The sequence below is a fragment of the Pseudochaenichthys georgianus genome, chromosome 11, assembly GCF_902827115.2.
Source record: "Pseudochaenichthys georgianus chromosome 11, fPseGeo1.2, whole genome shotgun sequence".
Taxonomy (NCBI): domain Eukaryota; kingdom Metazoa; phylum Chordata; class Actinopteri; order Perciformes; family Channichthyidae; genus Pseudochaenichthys; species Pseudochaenichthys georgianus.
Window position 1 is genome coordinate 23,117,708 of NC_047513.1, and position 15,902 is coordinate 23,133,609.

The window sequence follows — 15,902 nt, forward strand, 5'->3', positions numbered from 1 at the left end:
GTGAGAGATCAGCAGAATGGAGTTAGGGGAAAAGTGCCAGGATGACAAAAAAGAGAAAAAGTGGTCATGGCCAATAGTGAGGGTGATGCTAACGCTGAAGGACACGGGGACCAACACGAGCAGGGCGTCAGACAGCAAACAGCCAAATCAAAGAGAGACCTTTTCAATGTGAGGAAAATGCATAATGCCTTCAGCTCCAGTTACAGCCTCATGCTCGCTGTCACAGGCAGTTAAACACTCTTAGCTGCTGTTTGCATGCAGCCCGTCCATAAGTCTTGTGCGAAGGGTCCTGTGATGCGTATTAAAAAATGTCTGCGGATTTTCATCAGAAGAGTTTGTTATTTTTCAGGTTTTGGGAATTCCCTTTCCTTTTGAGGGGCACCGCAGGAATGTGTGTCTGTCTCTCATCCCACATAACCCATATTTGTGTGTGGGCAGGAAAAATACCTGTGTTTGTGAATGTGTGTGTGTGTGCCCAAATATAGACACACACACACCACACATGCACCTTAAGCAAGCCGCCTTTGCTTACCTAAATTCTCCTGAGGTTTGCCTTCAACCCAACTGTTGTAACACACACACACACACACACACACACACACATTCGCAGTGAATTCTCTTCTCTGCATTGACGTTTGCCCTCGCAGTTCAGAGGGTCTCGCACAGAAGTCTGCCGATGTTTTCACACTCGGCGGTGCAAATATTGTGGTTAGTGAAAGCATGTGGAGTGGGCCGGAGTGTGAGACACACCGACAGCTGGGAGTGAGTTCATGATTGTGCATAACTTGAACCCCGTTGCTCTCTTGACCCCAGAACCAGCCTGCACTAAGTGACTGGAGCATAATCGTTCCTCTTTTCCCCTCTTAAGAAGTTCATTACAGGAACAGGCGGTTCAGGCGATGTCTGTGTGATGAAATTAAGACGGTTTGAGTTAAGTTAAGTTAAGGATTTCTTGGCGTTATTCTTTTGTAGTTACTAAAGCTAGTGCTAAGCTATCAAGCTAGTGTTTCAACGTTGGTCATACAGCCATTGGATGGAAGCAGGGACGTTAGATGGAGACGGTTTGGATACCTCTGGAAAGTCAGTTGATGGAAGGTTTTCAATAAGACTCACTTTTCATTTTGAGACCACAAACGTTAAAATGTTGATTGCAGACATGAAAAGTTAGAAAGATTGGAATTCCTTTATTGCACTATAAAAAAAAAGGCAGTACATGAAATAAATATGTGTTCATGACTTGAGGAGCAGTGTTTCTGTAACTGTATGCGTTGTATTGCTACTTTAATGTGTGTTGTATTCAGTTGTCGTATGGCTCTGGAGGAAAAGCTATTTATTAAAGTTAAGTTAAAGGTTCTATAATTTCCGTGGGACTTATTTATATTATATTAACTAATATTTTTGAAGGCAACATCAGACGACGCAGGCTGACATGTTTTTACATCAATATCTAATGTATAAATGCAAATGTCCCCTCTGTGGGACGAATAGAGGTATTCTGATTAAATGCTTAACTTATCTTAAATTGCACCGATCCACTCTTAAATGTGACACTGTGATGTCAGCTCTCAGCACCCGGCGCTGCTGTTCCAGTTCAAACGGCTGGAAGCTCCTGAGCTCCTCGGCAGGAGAGATAATGACAACCAGTGACTTCACGTGCGGCGCCACGCGGATTAAGTCCCATTTAAAGATTAGTTTTAAGACTTGTTGCTGCAGATTATTTACCCAAATCACCTTATTTAAGATAGGTAGATTATGGACTTTGGTAAAATAGTAGTTTACATTTTGAATAAGAGGACTGCATTCATCTGTAAGACCAGAAGCACCTACTTCAAAAAGAAGGTGTGACGACATGGCATTTGGGGCTTCATTCAGCCAGATTATCAAGATGAAATGACGTTTTAGGTTATTTGATGATGTGGATCCCAAGGATGGGTAAAGAGTGTGAGACTAAAACCAGGAGGGGATAAAAAGAGTGAGAACATAAACGTCTGATGGAACGCTGACACTGCGAGATACAGTAGAGGAAAATGACCTCCGCTGTCGCCCGCCGGCTGGAAAACAGGTTCAATCGAAGCTTGAAATTGGCTGGACTGTTTGTTTGTGTTTGTGTGAGAGTGCGTCGCTATCTGTCTGCAGGTCTCACAGCATTTCAGAACAACTGTGGAGCGAGAGGGTAAAGGTGATGGAGAGAGAGAAGGACTGAGAGGAGGAGGAGAGTGGGCGAGAGACTGCATTCCTCTTTCTGCTCCTCCAGCCAACCTGTCTCCCTCTCTACCTGTCAGGAATGCAGTCTGTGAGCCTCTGGAATCCTAACAGCCGCTCTGAGAGATGGGCACACACACACACACACACACACACACACACACACACACACACACACACACACACACACACACACACACACACACACACACACACACACACACACACACACACACACACACACACACACACACACACACACACACACACGTCTTAAGCCATATTCCAATATGTACTGTATTTAACGGATCCACCGATCTTTAATTTACACACGATCAAAATCCTTTAAGCAGTTGAGTAAAGAGGTTATGTGACATTTTTTTCTTTTTCTTTATTTTCTTACTTTTTTTATTGTTTTTTTCTAAAACAAAATAATGGAAGTTATATAATACCTTTTACCTGCATTTACAATGACTTGCATTATATCTTGTAGGGTTTACAAAATAACAAAAAGACATAAGGAAAATAAAATATGAAATATAAATTGCTGTAAAATAACTTTATACACAAAGCTAACTTATCTGATACAAGATTATTAAATACTTTTACATTTTTCGTGTCATCCTGCTTTGCTTTTGGGCCTTAACTTCACGAACGTATAGATCGATACTGATATCGATACTGATATCGATAGATTATGACCCAATGTTGGCTCATCACAGGTACAGTACACCCGTGTGTGTTTTGGCCAATTAGTATCTTGAAACAACAGACAAAGTTCTGCTTTAGATCATTAACACAGAGGTTTGTCCACCAGAGAGCACTGACACGTATCTTCTAAAGATGGTCACACTGTTTTGGACTCGAACGATGAATATACTGCTTCTCTCTGAAACATTGATTCCAGTGCAGGCCTGAAAGAATCCGGTCCTACTGTACGTGCTCACAAACAAACACACACACACACACACACTTTAACACACATCCTTTCTCGCGTACATTGTCAACCCCTATATTTCCTCCCATCCCTTCCCATCTCTCCCTCTCTCCCCCACCCTCCCGCAGACAGCTGTTGTGTTGAGGTTACAGTACACCTTGTGGAGGGGCCCTCCCTTTCATCTCTCCCAGCGGTTTTATGGTTCTGTGTGAATGTGCTAGGCTTTTTAATTAGGCTCTGCACCCAGACAGGCCCCAAGGCTGAGGCAGCGCCACTCTGTCTGAAGCTCGCTCACTCCCTCTCTCCATTCCTTCTCGCCCTCTGTCTCTCTGTTTTCTCTCTATCTCCAGTGTGTCATCTTGTGCAATCCGTTACTGTCTCTCTCTTTCTCGACAGTGCTTTATGACACCAAACACACGTCCATAGATGTCCTCTTTCTCTCTCTTTCAGCACAACAAGCCTTTGTACTCGTTTGAGGACAACGCCGACTATGTGTACGACGTCATGTGGTCGCCCGTGCACCCCGCCGTGTTCGCCGCCGTGGATGGCATGGGCCGCTTGGACCTGTGGAACCTCAACAACGACACTGAGGTGTGTGTGTCGGGTGAATATAGGTCATCATGGGCGTGTTTTCTCTGTCATCTCTTTGTGTGTTGATGTGTGTGTTTGCTGTCCTCAGGGCCTGTTGCTGGGCTTCTGCCCCGAACCGCACAACCAAACACCCAAAAGCCTTTTCCTCCCATCCCCCCCCTTCCTCCACTACCAACCCCTCCACATCCCTCCCAACACACACGATTCAAGATTCTGTGGGTGTTTCCCGCAGCCCTCACTTTAAATCAAACCGGGTGACAGCTTCTCATCACCAGTTCCCACCCAGACGTCCCGCTAACGTTCCTGCAACCTCTGTCCAACGCTCAGGCAACTTCAGCACCCCACCACCTCGCATCATCTGCCTCCCACACTGCGCTCCGTCAGTGAAGAGCACAGATGTGAAGGAGACCACGAGCTCAGAGCCCTCAGTCCGCAGGCCCATCCTGAGAGGGAAATCATAAAAGGAGAAAGTTCAGGGTTTCTCACTGCATTCGGGCGAAGAGAGCATTTGAGGCCAGTGTTATTAGTCACTTTAACTTTACACAACGTAAAATACATAAATGTAATGTAAAATATGACGTACCTTGTTGTAGCAGTAGCGATATTATCTGATGCTCTCAAGGTGACTTTATTCTACAAATCAGGCACGTTGTTGTGTTTTTGCTGATTCTTATTTATAGGATATATTTAGGAAGATTGGGAAAAAATGTATGTCCCAAACTTTTGCAACTATTCCTCTAAAGAGTCAAAAGTTGCATTAAATTGAAAATAACTCTCCAGCCAAGAGTCTGAAAAACTTTTCTGCATCTCTGATACGAGAGTGGGTATTATAGCTTTGATCACGCAGGACAAAGTAGGGATAAAAGGATCCTCCATTCTCCTGCTCCTCTTGGTTTCCATGGAGACAACACCCACAGTGCCTTCAGACCTTGATACAGGTCTGCATCTCTACAGACGCTCTCCTCTATCTCTCATAATGCGCTTTCACTCTCATTTCCTTGCAGATATAAAATTCACATCACATCTCCACATTTCAGTTGTCTCTGTCTTCTCCTCCTTGTTCTAACCCCAACCTCTCCTCCCCTGATCTCCCCCCATCACCAGCGCTGGCTCTTCCCTCTGCAGCACAGATGATCGTTTTCCCATGGCTCCCTTAACAGCGGCCTTTTCACAGACGGAGGAAGAGTTAATTATCCACGGAATAACTCGGCTAATAATGTGCTTTATGAGGAACATTTGCTCGACACACAAACGGATGTACCGAACACATGCACACACATCCTCTCATACACAGTCTAATAGCAACAGACTTCCATTGTTGCCATCATACATTAAAAACACACATAACGACACTAACGGAGCGCCTGGTTCTCATTTCCAGCACACAGACATATACAGCCAATTTAAAGCGCTCCGTTCAGATCCACTCGGGCCGTGCAGCGGTGGAAGCTAGCAGGCTAATGGCAGTCAGTCTGTGGTTAGCGCTGCTTTAAATACGCAGGAGCTCGGTGGGTGAGGCGACGTGATGCCAAGGCCTCTGTCTCCACTGGTGACATGTGTCAGACTCGCCTGCCGCACGTCAGGAACAGTTTATGGAAACAGATGGTTTTAGGTTTTTAAAGGTGCAACACGAGCACGACTGTTTACCAAAAAGAGCAACAGCTCGCCCACAACAGCAAACACCAGCGCAGTTATATACAGTACATAGCTCTGTGTGTGTCCACGTTTGAATGAGAAGTTGTAAATGTGACAGCGATGTTTGTAAAACCTCCTGAGTGTTTGGACAAAGTTGTGCTTTCAATGTAGTAAACGTGTTCTGTAAATTAGACTATAATGGCGTAATGCCCCCATCTCCCAATAAACATTAAGAGGAATAGCGTTAACTGCAATTAGGGTTATTACATTCAAATAAATAAGGACTCGTTGTTTTGTTGGTAACAGACAAATAAAATCTCTCACATTTCATTGGCTACATTAATCAATGAGGACAATTAAGTGTTTAACAGCAGCTGTGACCAAGTAAACAATGTTTCAACACCTCCTGTCTGGAGGAGGAGAGGAGGATGTTGTTATAAATGTTTATGTGCCTTATTAGAGGCTCACATAGCATCTTTATTTATGTCCAAGGTGCATAATGTTCTCTAGTCCTCTCACTACTAAACAGGATAAGGTTCTAATGGGTCTTTCCACTTCTTTGTTTCAATATAATGTTTTAATAAAAGTTAAAGTATATGTCATAAAAAGCATCATTAAAAATGAAAGTACAGTGTGTCATTTAAAGAGATTCAGATGATAATCAAAGTACAAACCTCATGGTATTTTATGTGATATAAAAAGTCATAAAAAGTATTCGTAGCATAGAAAGTTGTATGCATCCCAGTTTACATGGGACAAATCAGATGTGTAATCTGATTACAGATTCATTATTGAAAAGTGATCTGTATGTAGAATATAAGATGTTTACAATATTGATACAAAAACTGAATTTCTTGTCCTCCAGGTCCCCACTGCCAGTGTGACCATTGAGGGCGCTTCAGCCCTGAACAGAGTGCGCTGGTCGTCGGGGGGGAAGGAGGTGGCCGTGGGCGACTCAGAGGGCAGGGTCTGGATCTATGATACTGGAGAGGTACATGTATTAATCGTTTAAATGTAAACAGTATGAATCACATCAAACAATATATTGTAGATCAGAATCATTTTTGTACCCGAAAACAAGGGCAGAGTGAGCACTCCTGTTTTTACCAAAGTGCTGTGATGCCTGGATCTGGTGGCACGTTTAATTCAAAACAATCCAAGATTGAATTACAGCCTAGGTGCCTAAAGCTTGGGTTCACTACAATGACCGACACGTATTATTACTGTTGTAATTGAGTTGTAGATTTATTAAGAGATTTCAGAGCCTGACCTTGAGTGACTGCTGGAGCTAAAGTAATACCTCACTCCTGATTCTACAAAGTAAACTGTCACGTGGTGGGAAAAACAGCTACAAATAGTCCGATTGTGTGTGTTATTTTAACTGAGTCATGATTTTACAGTTTTGCATTTGCTCAGTACATACTGTAGTCTCGTTTATTTGGTTCTCTAACTTTGGCGAAAGACATAAGAGCAGAAATAGGTGCATTTTCTCTCTGTAAAAACCACCACTGATCATTTGAGGTCCCTCAGCTCTGTATGTTTACCCAACTGTCAGTTTTGCCATGACTGAGCGTTTGATTCTTCCTCCTCCCTGTAAAACGTCCTCCACATGACTTTGCCATCACCACAAAGCAGCCACCCCCCCCCCCCCCCCGAGCCTGCACGTTCTCTCATGGTTGGAGGGATCTGGTTAGGATCCCCATGTGAGGCTGCGTTAGCCTAGCCACGGGGCTAAATTTAGCATCTTTTTGTTGTGTGGTGAGTTGAGAGAGGTTCGGCTGAGCTGGGTTAATGGTAACGAAGAGTCATCAATAAAAAGGAGAGGGGTTTTATGACTCCACAGAGGAGTGTGTGTGGTGGATGATGGGAGTATTCACTTCACTGTAAACTCCCCAAATAGCTAAAACTGGGGAAAAAGTGACAGCAGTAAGGTTTATATGCAAATGTATTTACTTTAGTATTATTTTATTTCGTACAAACTAGTTTTAGGTGGTTAATCAGCAAGGATAAGGATTCTACTTATGTTAGTCTGTGTTGGAGCTACAACAATAACAAGACTCATCTATCAACAAATGATCAAACTATTTTGATACAAGTTTTTTACATGGAAAAAAAGGGCAGAAAATGCTGTTTGCAACTTCTCAAATACGGACGTTTCCAAGATTATCTCTGAGCTCGTCATATTAAACTGAATACCTTTTGGTTTTTGACTGACACAAATGGTGAATCCCCTGTTTTGGAGAAACTGGGATAGACATTTTTCAATATTTTCTGACATTTGATAGATTAGATTTATTGTCCCCAGGGGTCTATTATAGAAGAAGCGATATGTCCTTTCATCTAGGAAATAACCTTCAGATCTATCTAAATGACAATAAAGTTAAAGCCCTTATAAGTATGTTGCATGGTTGCCATAGTCAGTGTCTCATGTCGCTTCATCAGATGAAAAGGTCATTTTTTAAAGCCTGAAAAACACTAAATCTCAGTTTCTTTGACACTTAGCAGTCTTACATTTCTCCAAACTGAAGTCACTCAGGCTCCATATACTCAGTGTTCAGCCGGAGCCCCTGCTGCTGCCGGCCCGGCTCTGTGGGGGGGTTCAACATGGCCGCCTCCCTCCTCCTGGTTCCTGTTTAATTACAGCCTGGCCATGCAGAGTGGTTACAGACAGCCTGGGTGGCGGCCGCGGCTCCTGTCCCCCCACCCCCACTCCCACTCCCACAGGGTCGGACTGCAGCTCCACACTTAGAGAACAGTTTGACATCCTGTATCAGCGCCATGGTTACTGCCTCTTATAGCATTTCAGACATGCAGAAATATAACAACTATTTGATGGATTGACAGGATTATTCTTACTGAAACGCTTTGTCCCCAATGATATAGGGATGCTGGGTCTTTTTCTCAAAGGACAATTAAGGGAGCCAACTAAAGATTAAGGCTCTAACAGGAAGTCATAGAATGTGTTATTGGTGCCATGATTGCATTTAACATCAAATTATTAGAGTTTAAAATCAAATAAGAATGCAACGAAGGGACATGACCTCGTCTATACCCTAAGATCGGTCAAAACACAGCCTTTGTCATCAAGAATAAACTTGTCTTGAATGAAAGTCAACGTGTCATTCATCCTTGGAGATGATTCTCTGGTATCGTAACAAGTCATAACACAGCGTGCAGATGAAGCCAGCACTTAATGCCATGTTTCCTGTTCCTCCCTCAGCTGTCAGTGACTCACACCGATGATTGGTCGCGCTTCGCTCGGACGCTGATGGAGATCCGTGCCAACCGGGCGGACGGCGAGGAGGAGGGGCCTATGGAGCTGGATTCATAGAGCAGGCCTCCAGACCAATGAGGGTGGATCAGAGAGCAGAGGGAGCACTACGGAGCCAGATGATTGGGTTAGAGAGGTGTGTGCGGCCTTAAGCCTGAGTCACAAAGGTGGCTCCCATTTAACCTGGCTAAGCTCGCCATGGTATTTTAACCTCTTCCAGAGCAGGTGGTGCTTTGGATGGAAATCCATCATAAAAAGCACCACCATTTCCCTTATCAACTGCTTCTAAAATAGCCGTACCATTCCTGCCAAATTCTGTAAACCTAGGTGCCAGAATTTGGAGGGATTGTTTTTAGACGTGCTGGCCTTTCCTACAGATATTCTCTATGAGCGATATATAGAATCTCAGCAAGGGAATACATTATAAATGTAAATGTGTTGGGCCGTCTATAGCAATGCCACTGAACTGAGCTTAGGAATTAGCGTGGAAGCTACATGTATTGTTGGTATATACAGTGCGGAAAATCGGAGCTACAATACTGTGTATGAAATTCTGCTTGGTTGTAGTGATCTCTGGAAAACTTAAATAAGCCTCCTTTAAAGCTGCAGGTAGCATACATTTTGATTTAACTTAAATATGAATCAATATGATGTTTACTTGCATATGAATGCACCATACCTATGTGTGGTAAATTACACCAGTCACTCAAGCTTTAGGGTAACAGCATCAACAGTGTGGTCTGGTAAAGCTGCCCCCTAAAGTCTACTTTCAGAAATGGTTTAGTTTATTAGTCGTTATCAGAGTTAACTTTCAATCAATAAAAGTAATTACAATTGGACAAAAACTTCAAGGTCAGTTGCATCCCGTTGTATAGCTTGTTCAGTTGTCACCATTTGCGTTAAGAGTGCAATGACAATGAGTGGTACAAATGAATATATTAACTTACAAATTCACAATGATGGTATTCTGCCATCATTGCGCTTTTGCCTTATTTGCAGATTATGAGCAAATGTTCTTCCTAACTCCTCTTCTCTGAAGCAGGCAGCAGGAGATGACCCCCTGTGTGGATATAGGACTCAAATGAAGCACTAAACATGCGGCTGTATAGGAACGCTCACAGAACCTGATGAAGAAAACCTGGGTTAACAAAGACTGTTGATAACCATCTTTTCTGACTAGGGTTTTGTTGAGCCAGCTAACGTAAAGAAAGCCTGGTTCTCTCAAAGGTACTTCGTAGTGCCGCCTCTGTGAGCTTTATCGGTGTCACTGTAGCATGTGGTGTGTCTCAATCAGTCGTTTTATTTACAGTATGTACATGTTGCTGTTTGGTCCGAACAAGGCCGCTGTTTCCTTCATGGATTTCTTGCATTTTAAATGGTTTAACTGTTGACCTCTTCTACTTGTCCGCCCTTATTTATTTCCTTACTGACTTAAGGTGATTTGTTGCTTGCACCCTGTGAGCCTACAGTATAAACATTGGCAGTCTTATAGCCTTAAGATAAGTGTACTGTGACAAAGCTTTGCACTACTGTAAAATCAAAGCAGGGTCCATAGACTAGTCATGTATTGTTTACAAACTATCACGTTTACTTTGTCGTGTTGATTTCTCTGTATAACGCATGCATGCGACACATTCCTGAAATATTCCGGAAAGCATAAACATGGAGTTGTCATGGTGACGTTTCCACATGTGGTTGCTTTGCGTCAGAAACTGAGTCACGTCTGGTATCGGCACTTTGTTCCCGAGCAACAGCTGTATACTCTTTAATGAACTGTTCATGATCAACAGGTATATTGTAATGCAGTGTGCTGGCTGTTAAAACATGTTATGTTTACTATTAAAGCTGATGTACTGTTGTCTTGCCTTTTCTTAACATCATCTGGGAGTGAAAATAAAAACTCCAGCACTCAGTTTACTAATATACGATTCTCTTTACTCTCGGTACACATGTTGCTGCCATACGCACAGTAAGGCACGGTTATTACTCACCACATGTAACTCCTACATTCTCAGGACTGTACACGTTTAAATACTCAGTCGTGACACACTACAGACCTGCAGTCGCTGCCAGCTGTCTCTCAGATATTCACACATCTGCATACATTTAGCTCTCTGAAAGTAAACATTGTGTACATTCAGAATGATACTGCTACTTTACATTCAATAACTTAGTGGTCCCTAATCTTGTAGATACATATTACAATTGAAAGATAAAAATAGAACTATACATATTAAAATATATGTCTCTTATGTACAAAGGTGCTACATTAATGGTCTTTTTTGGTTTTAAAGCAACAAAAAGACACTCAAAGTCGTTTTTGATCAAATATTCCCCAAAATCAAAGCAGTGGAGTTGTTTTTAAACTTCTGCCTGTGCGTTATACTGAGCCAGTGGAACTGTATGAAAACAAACCGCATAATAAAACTACAATGTCAATCAAGATTAAAACAAACACTGCACTAGTCCGACAAAGAGTTTTCTTTGAGTGTCTGATAATCGCGCCAATAATCCATGTGGATGCATATAGACTAACATGTGATAATAGGAATACAATAAATTACTTAAAATACTACATTCAAGCCCTCTCTTGCAATAACTCTCTACCAGTGGAGGTTCAGGGGTCGCTCACAGCGGGGGGGGCCACCGTGTAGCGTGGGAGATGGAGCCCAAACTTGTTCTCGATGCCAGCGAACGTGGCCACGGCCAACCTGAAGCCTCCGATGTGGTCGGGGTTGGGCGCCGGGAGGCTGATCCGAGACTTGGGGGTGGGCTCGGAGCCAGCCGGCTTTCTGTGGTGGGGAGAGAGAGACGGGGGAGGACGCCAGAGGCACAGGGAGAGAGGTGAGGTGTGGTGGAGTTAGAAGGGAAACAACAAACTGCAAGATGTTTTATTTTCCTTTTCAATATTGAATTAATATTATCATATTCAGCACTGTTCACCACAGAAATAAACATGTTAATAGAAAATCCAAAGCGGAACAAATCAAATCCCTCGCTGATTTCACAGAGAGCTTTGTGAATGGCTGCCAACACGGACAGCAAAGCAGCACAGATCAACTTCGCCAAATCAAACCCTCCTCGGATCTGCACATGATTTTGTTTCACTGCGAGTCTTCAGCTACATGAAGAAGCCACGAGCAACGCACACAGCTGTCCATTAAAAGAAGAGCTTTCTCATTCCGAGAGGTTCGCCACCTCTCTCCCCACTCAACCTTTTTAACTTTAGGAAATGAGTGAATTATCCCAGAGAGACTTATTTTAAGGAGCAAAACAAGCTCATCTTAATCCTAGAAGAGGGGAAAGTACATGTGGGCGCTGCCTGCCTGATCACACACTCTCCAGTCTGAGAAAATTGTCACATCCAGAGCGCTGAGTGAGAGCTTCAGTCTGTGAGCAAATGTGCTCGGAAATTATTTTTGGATCTCGAGGACATTTCTTTCTCTGTGGTGGAGGAGGGAGGACACGCACCGAGCGCAGCTACTGTGTGTTCAAATTAACCCCATTGTTCTGGAAGCAGATGGTGTTGTATAGGAGGATGAAGATGTAATATTCTTTCTTTAGGCAAGGCAGGAAGACATATGGAAGCTGTGAGAGAGACAGAGACTTACTGTCCTCCAAAGTCAACATAGAACCAGCGCTGAAGGAGTTCATAGGTCACCAACGTCACTCCAAACTGAGGAGAGGATCTGAACACACGAGCTGCAGGAAGGAGAAGACGTGTGTTTATTTAAATTGATTCGTAATGTTTTTTATTTCAGTGTCATTCCAGCACATGTGGCCCATTACATTACAAACAGAAGAACATGTGTCCTGTGCCTTGAAATGACATGGTATCTGAAAAACATCTTTAAGTAACAGGCTAATTTACGTGTTTCATATATTTACAGCTTAATCTGTTTTGGACATCATCCATATTAAATACATCATTTCATTCTTTACCAAACACAGTATTGCATAGCCTACGGTAAAAACTGCTAAAAATGAATGGAACACATTTCTTAATCATTGCGATGATACATCGGGGAAAAAAATGGTCTTCTTCCAGAGTGACATACTAACCAATGTTTGTAAAAGTATGCCTCCAATGTAAGTGTATTGTAACCCTCAAATAAAAACAAAGTTTAAAACTGATTCCCCCCCAAAAAGGAAGCGATAATAGAGGAGTTTTTAGACAGCCTCTGCACACGGCCCAGCAGCCTCCACCAATAAAGCAGGCCAAACTCCAGTAGCCTGAGAGGTGAAACCCGGGACAAAAGTAAAACAGTCATTTTAAGATTAGACATTGGCCTCAGCGAACATTACCTCCAGCTCCTTTCCAGAAGGCCCGGGGTCCCTCCTCTCGGAGAATCTTCCAGAAGCAGTCCACCAGGCCGCTGTAGGTGGTCTGCCCGGCCCTCGCCGCCACCTGCAGCCGTGTCTTGATCACGTCAGCCGGGGTCACCAAGGAGGCCGCCGGCATGCCTGTGGAGAGGAGAGGGAGAGCCGTTTAGTCTTGTGGTGCTTTTCCTTCTCAAACATTACGATGTGTTTGACTCTAAATAGAGCAGACATTTTAAAATCAAGCCCAAACAAATGAGATGATTTGCAGAAGCAGCCATCAGAGATCGAATGAAGCCTTGTATATCATCCTAACTACATCTGATAGAGTGGTTTCAGCGCTCTTTGTTCACGTCATCTTGGATCTTGACCATCTTGCCGCAGACGTACACTGTACACAAGTAGGGGTCGGTTCCTTTCACCATCAACTAATCCATACCCCCAGCGAGGCCATTATTTAATCTCTACCTTTTTCCTTCCTTTCCTCCCTCTCCCACTTCCTTACAGCCGTTTGAACAGGGCCAGACAATGTACGGTAATGAGAGCAATGCACACTGGGCTGAAAGTGACTGGCTGACTGGAGGGAGGGTCTGCGGAGCCCCCACTCCAGCCATGAATGGGCTCAATCATTGATGGCTCGGTCATTACCATCAACTGCCCTCTTGACGATTTATTCTGACTTCTTGGATTTTGTAGCGGCCAAACGAGCTATTCAGAAAGCCTAATCAACTCAGCATTAGGTAGCAGACCGGCACCCGGGGGAGACTGACCACCTGCGCTGAACTGAGCGGAGGAGAGGAGAGGAGAGGAAAGGAGGAGGAAGAGGAAAGGAGAGAGAAGGAGAAAGAAGGAGATGAGAGGAAGGAGGAGGAGAGAAGTAGATGAGAGGAAAGAGGGGTAGGAAGTAAAGGAAAAGGAAAGCAAAGAGAAGGAAAGAAGAGAAAACGAAACGAGAAAACGAAACGAGGAAACAAAACGAGGAAAGGAGAAAGGAGAGGGAAGAGGAGAGTTAAGGACACTGGACATAAGGATAGGAGAGGCAAGAGGAGGAAGAGGAAGGAAGGAAAGTAGAGGAAGGAAAGAGGAGGAGAGAGGAAGGAGGAAGACATAAGAGGAAAGGAGAGGAAGCTTCCTGTGTGGAAACTTGTTGAAGAATAGTTCATGTAGAAAAAAGTTTAGGAACAAGGGAACTAAATTAGACCCACTTTCCAAAAGAGAATATGTTCAAATACTTGCAGAATAATGGCACAGTGGGATGTCATATAATATCAATGATGCACTTTTGTTATGTAGCAATGGGATATTGCGTTGGTACCACTTCATTTAGCCTTTAAAAGGTGTTTCCGCAGTGCACAGCACTAAAACTGTTCTTTTCATTACAGATGATGTATTGTTGTGAATATGAATAGTGAATAATTATATACCCTATACTCCTCATTTTCCTGAAGGGGCTTTAAAGTCTGCACACTATAAACCAGAACTTTTTCTCGAATTAGATTAGAAATAACTCCAAAATAAGGGAACAACCTTCAGGAAAAAATAGCGAGGTAGAAGTCTGATTTGTCAAAGGTTACTCCATGAAAGCCATGGCAGAGATTGAATCATTGGATGCTTTTGTATTGATATTATTTGTGTGTGGCCGATGCAAACACAGCTTTAAAATTGCAACAACAAAAAAACACATTATGGCCGTGAGACTAGTGGTCAAAACTCTACAGGGTACCTTTAACATTGATCTGAAACAAAAAAAAAGCAAAACATTCAGATTTAAGAACGAGGAACCAAGTAACTTAGCAAATACATGATTACCCATTGTTGTGGATGGTACTTTACATGACTAAAGACTGAACATGTACTGCATACTGCTCACAGTGAATAAGACCACACATTCCCTCCATACCTCTCTCACATACAGATTTCACATGAGTTGGAGAGGTCCCTCTTCACAGACCAGAGTAATGCCTAGCTAAATAATGCTGTGCAAACTGAGCGTGTAATTCAATTTCCTGTGCCGACTGTAAAACACTAATTGCCAGAATGCTGTAACCGCTGATAAATACATGTGAAAGAGGGATGATAAATGTGTGGAAGTAACGAAAGAAAAAAAAGAAATCATGAGGCTGGTTTCAGCTCGGAGTCTGTGGGCCGTGGCTGCCAGTCCTGTGGTGAGAGACCGGAGTAAAGATGGAGGAGGGAGGCAGGATTTATGATTTTTCCATGTTGTGCTGTGCCTCTGCGTCGAAAAGAGAGTGCTGCTGACACATCTCCGAGAATTCAACGCAAATAAGTATTTTATGCAAATGTTCCGAAGCCTTTTAACTCGCAGGGGAGTGCTGGTCTGTTAAGAGTGTTTACTTTATCGGTAAATCAAGCATTCTTTGCTCAGTGTTATGACAGATAACCTACAGACTGGACTGTATGCCTTCCTGCTGGGAGAACACACAAAGTATGCACCAACATCTGTGTGTGCATGTACAGTGTATTAGGATTGGAACGCTTCCCTGTGAGCCGTCCCCGCTGCAGAGCTCCAAACCCCGTCCCCATCACCGCGCAGCGCTCTAATTAGCAGCTACCGTCGTAGAGCCTGCGGTCGGAGCTGCTGGCTCCAAAACTGAACTCTGCAGGTCTGAGGCGAGGGCCGAGTGAGAGCTGCTCTCACACTCCGTTAAAAGACGGAAAAACTCGACCCCACCAAGAATTGTTAGAAGCTTTAGTGCTCTGCTCATTGAACCAGGGGGACGTGGTGATGATGATTTGGCAAAAATGTCAAGACACTCAAGATAGAATGATGTTTTTTCAGGTAGTGAAAATTGCTACACCTTTAAAATGCAACATAAGATTGTTAATTATGTCCCCCGACATCATGAGATTCATAAACCCTGAGAGTTATGTCTCGAGATGTTTGCAGTAATGCAGATATTAACAGACTGAATTACAAAAGTTGAG

General features: G+C 43.3%; 2 protein-coding genes across 14 annotated transcripts in view; one reads left to right on the forward strand and one right to left on the reverse strand.

Annotated features, from left to right (window-relative positions):
* The window catches only part of LOC117455379 (cytoplasmic dynein 1 intermediate chain 1), a 54,990-nt gene extending 44,496 nt beyond the window's left edge, over nucleotides 1-10,494 (forward strand). For all 13 annotated transcript variants that reach the window (XM_034094873.2, XM_034094876.1, XM_034094883.2 and 10 more), the window contains 3 exons: nucleotides 3,590-3,730; nucleotides 6,231-6,356; nucleotides 8,586-10,494. In XM_034094873.2, coding sequence (XP_033950764.1) covers nucleotides 3,590-3,730; nucleotides 6,231-6,356; nucleotides 8,586-8,696 — 378 coding nt within the window. In that variant the 3' untranslated portion in view covers nucleotides 8,697-10,494. The remainder of the gene's footprint in view (nucleotides 1-3,589; nucleotides 3,731-6,230; nucleotides 6,357-8,585) is intronic.
* A 101-nt stretch (nucleotides 10,495-10,595) lies between these two features.
* Nucleotides 10,596-15,902, reverse strand: part of LOC117455381 (electrogenic aspartate/glutamate antiporter SLC25A13, mitochondrial) — a 50,778-nt gene continuing 45,471 nt past the window's right edge. Inside the window, exons 16-18 of the mRNA XM_034094887.1 lie at nucleotides 12,942-13,100; nucleotides 12,248-12,338; nucleotides 10,596-11,428 (exon numbers count right to left, since the gene is read on the reverse strand). Coding sequence (XP_033950778.1) covers nucleotides 11,254-11,428; nucleotides 12,248-12,338; nucleotides 12,942-13,100 — 425 coding nt within the window. The 3' untranslated portion in view covers nucleotides 10,596-11,253. The remainder of the gene's footprint in view (nucleotides 11,429-12,247; nucleotides 12,339-12,941; nucleotides 13,101-15,902) is intronic.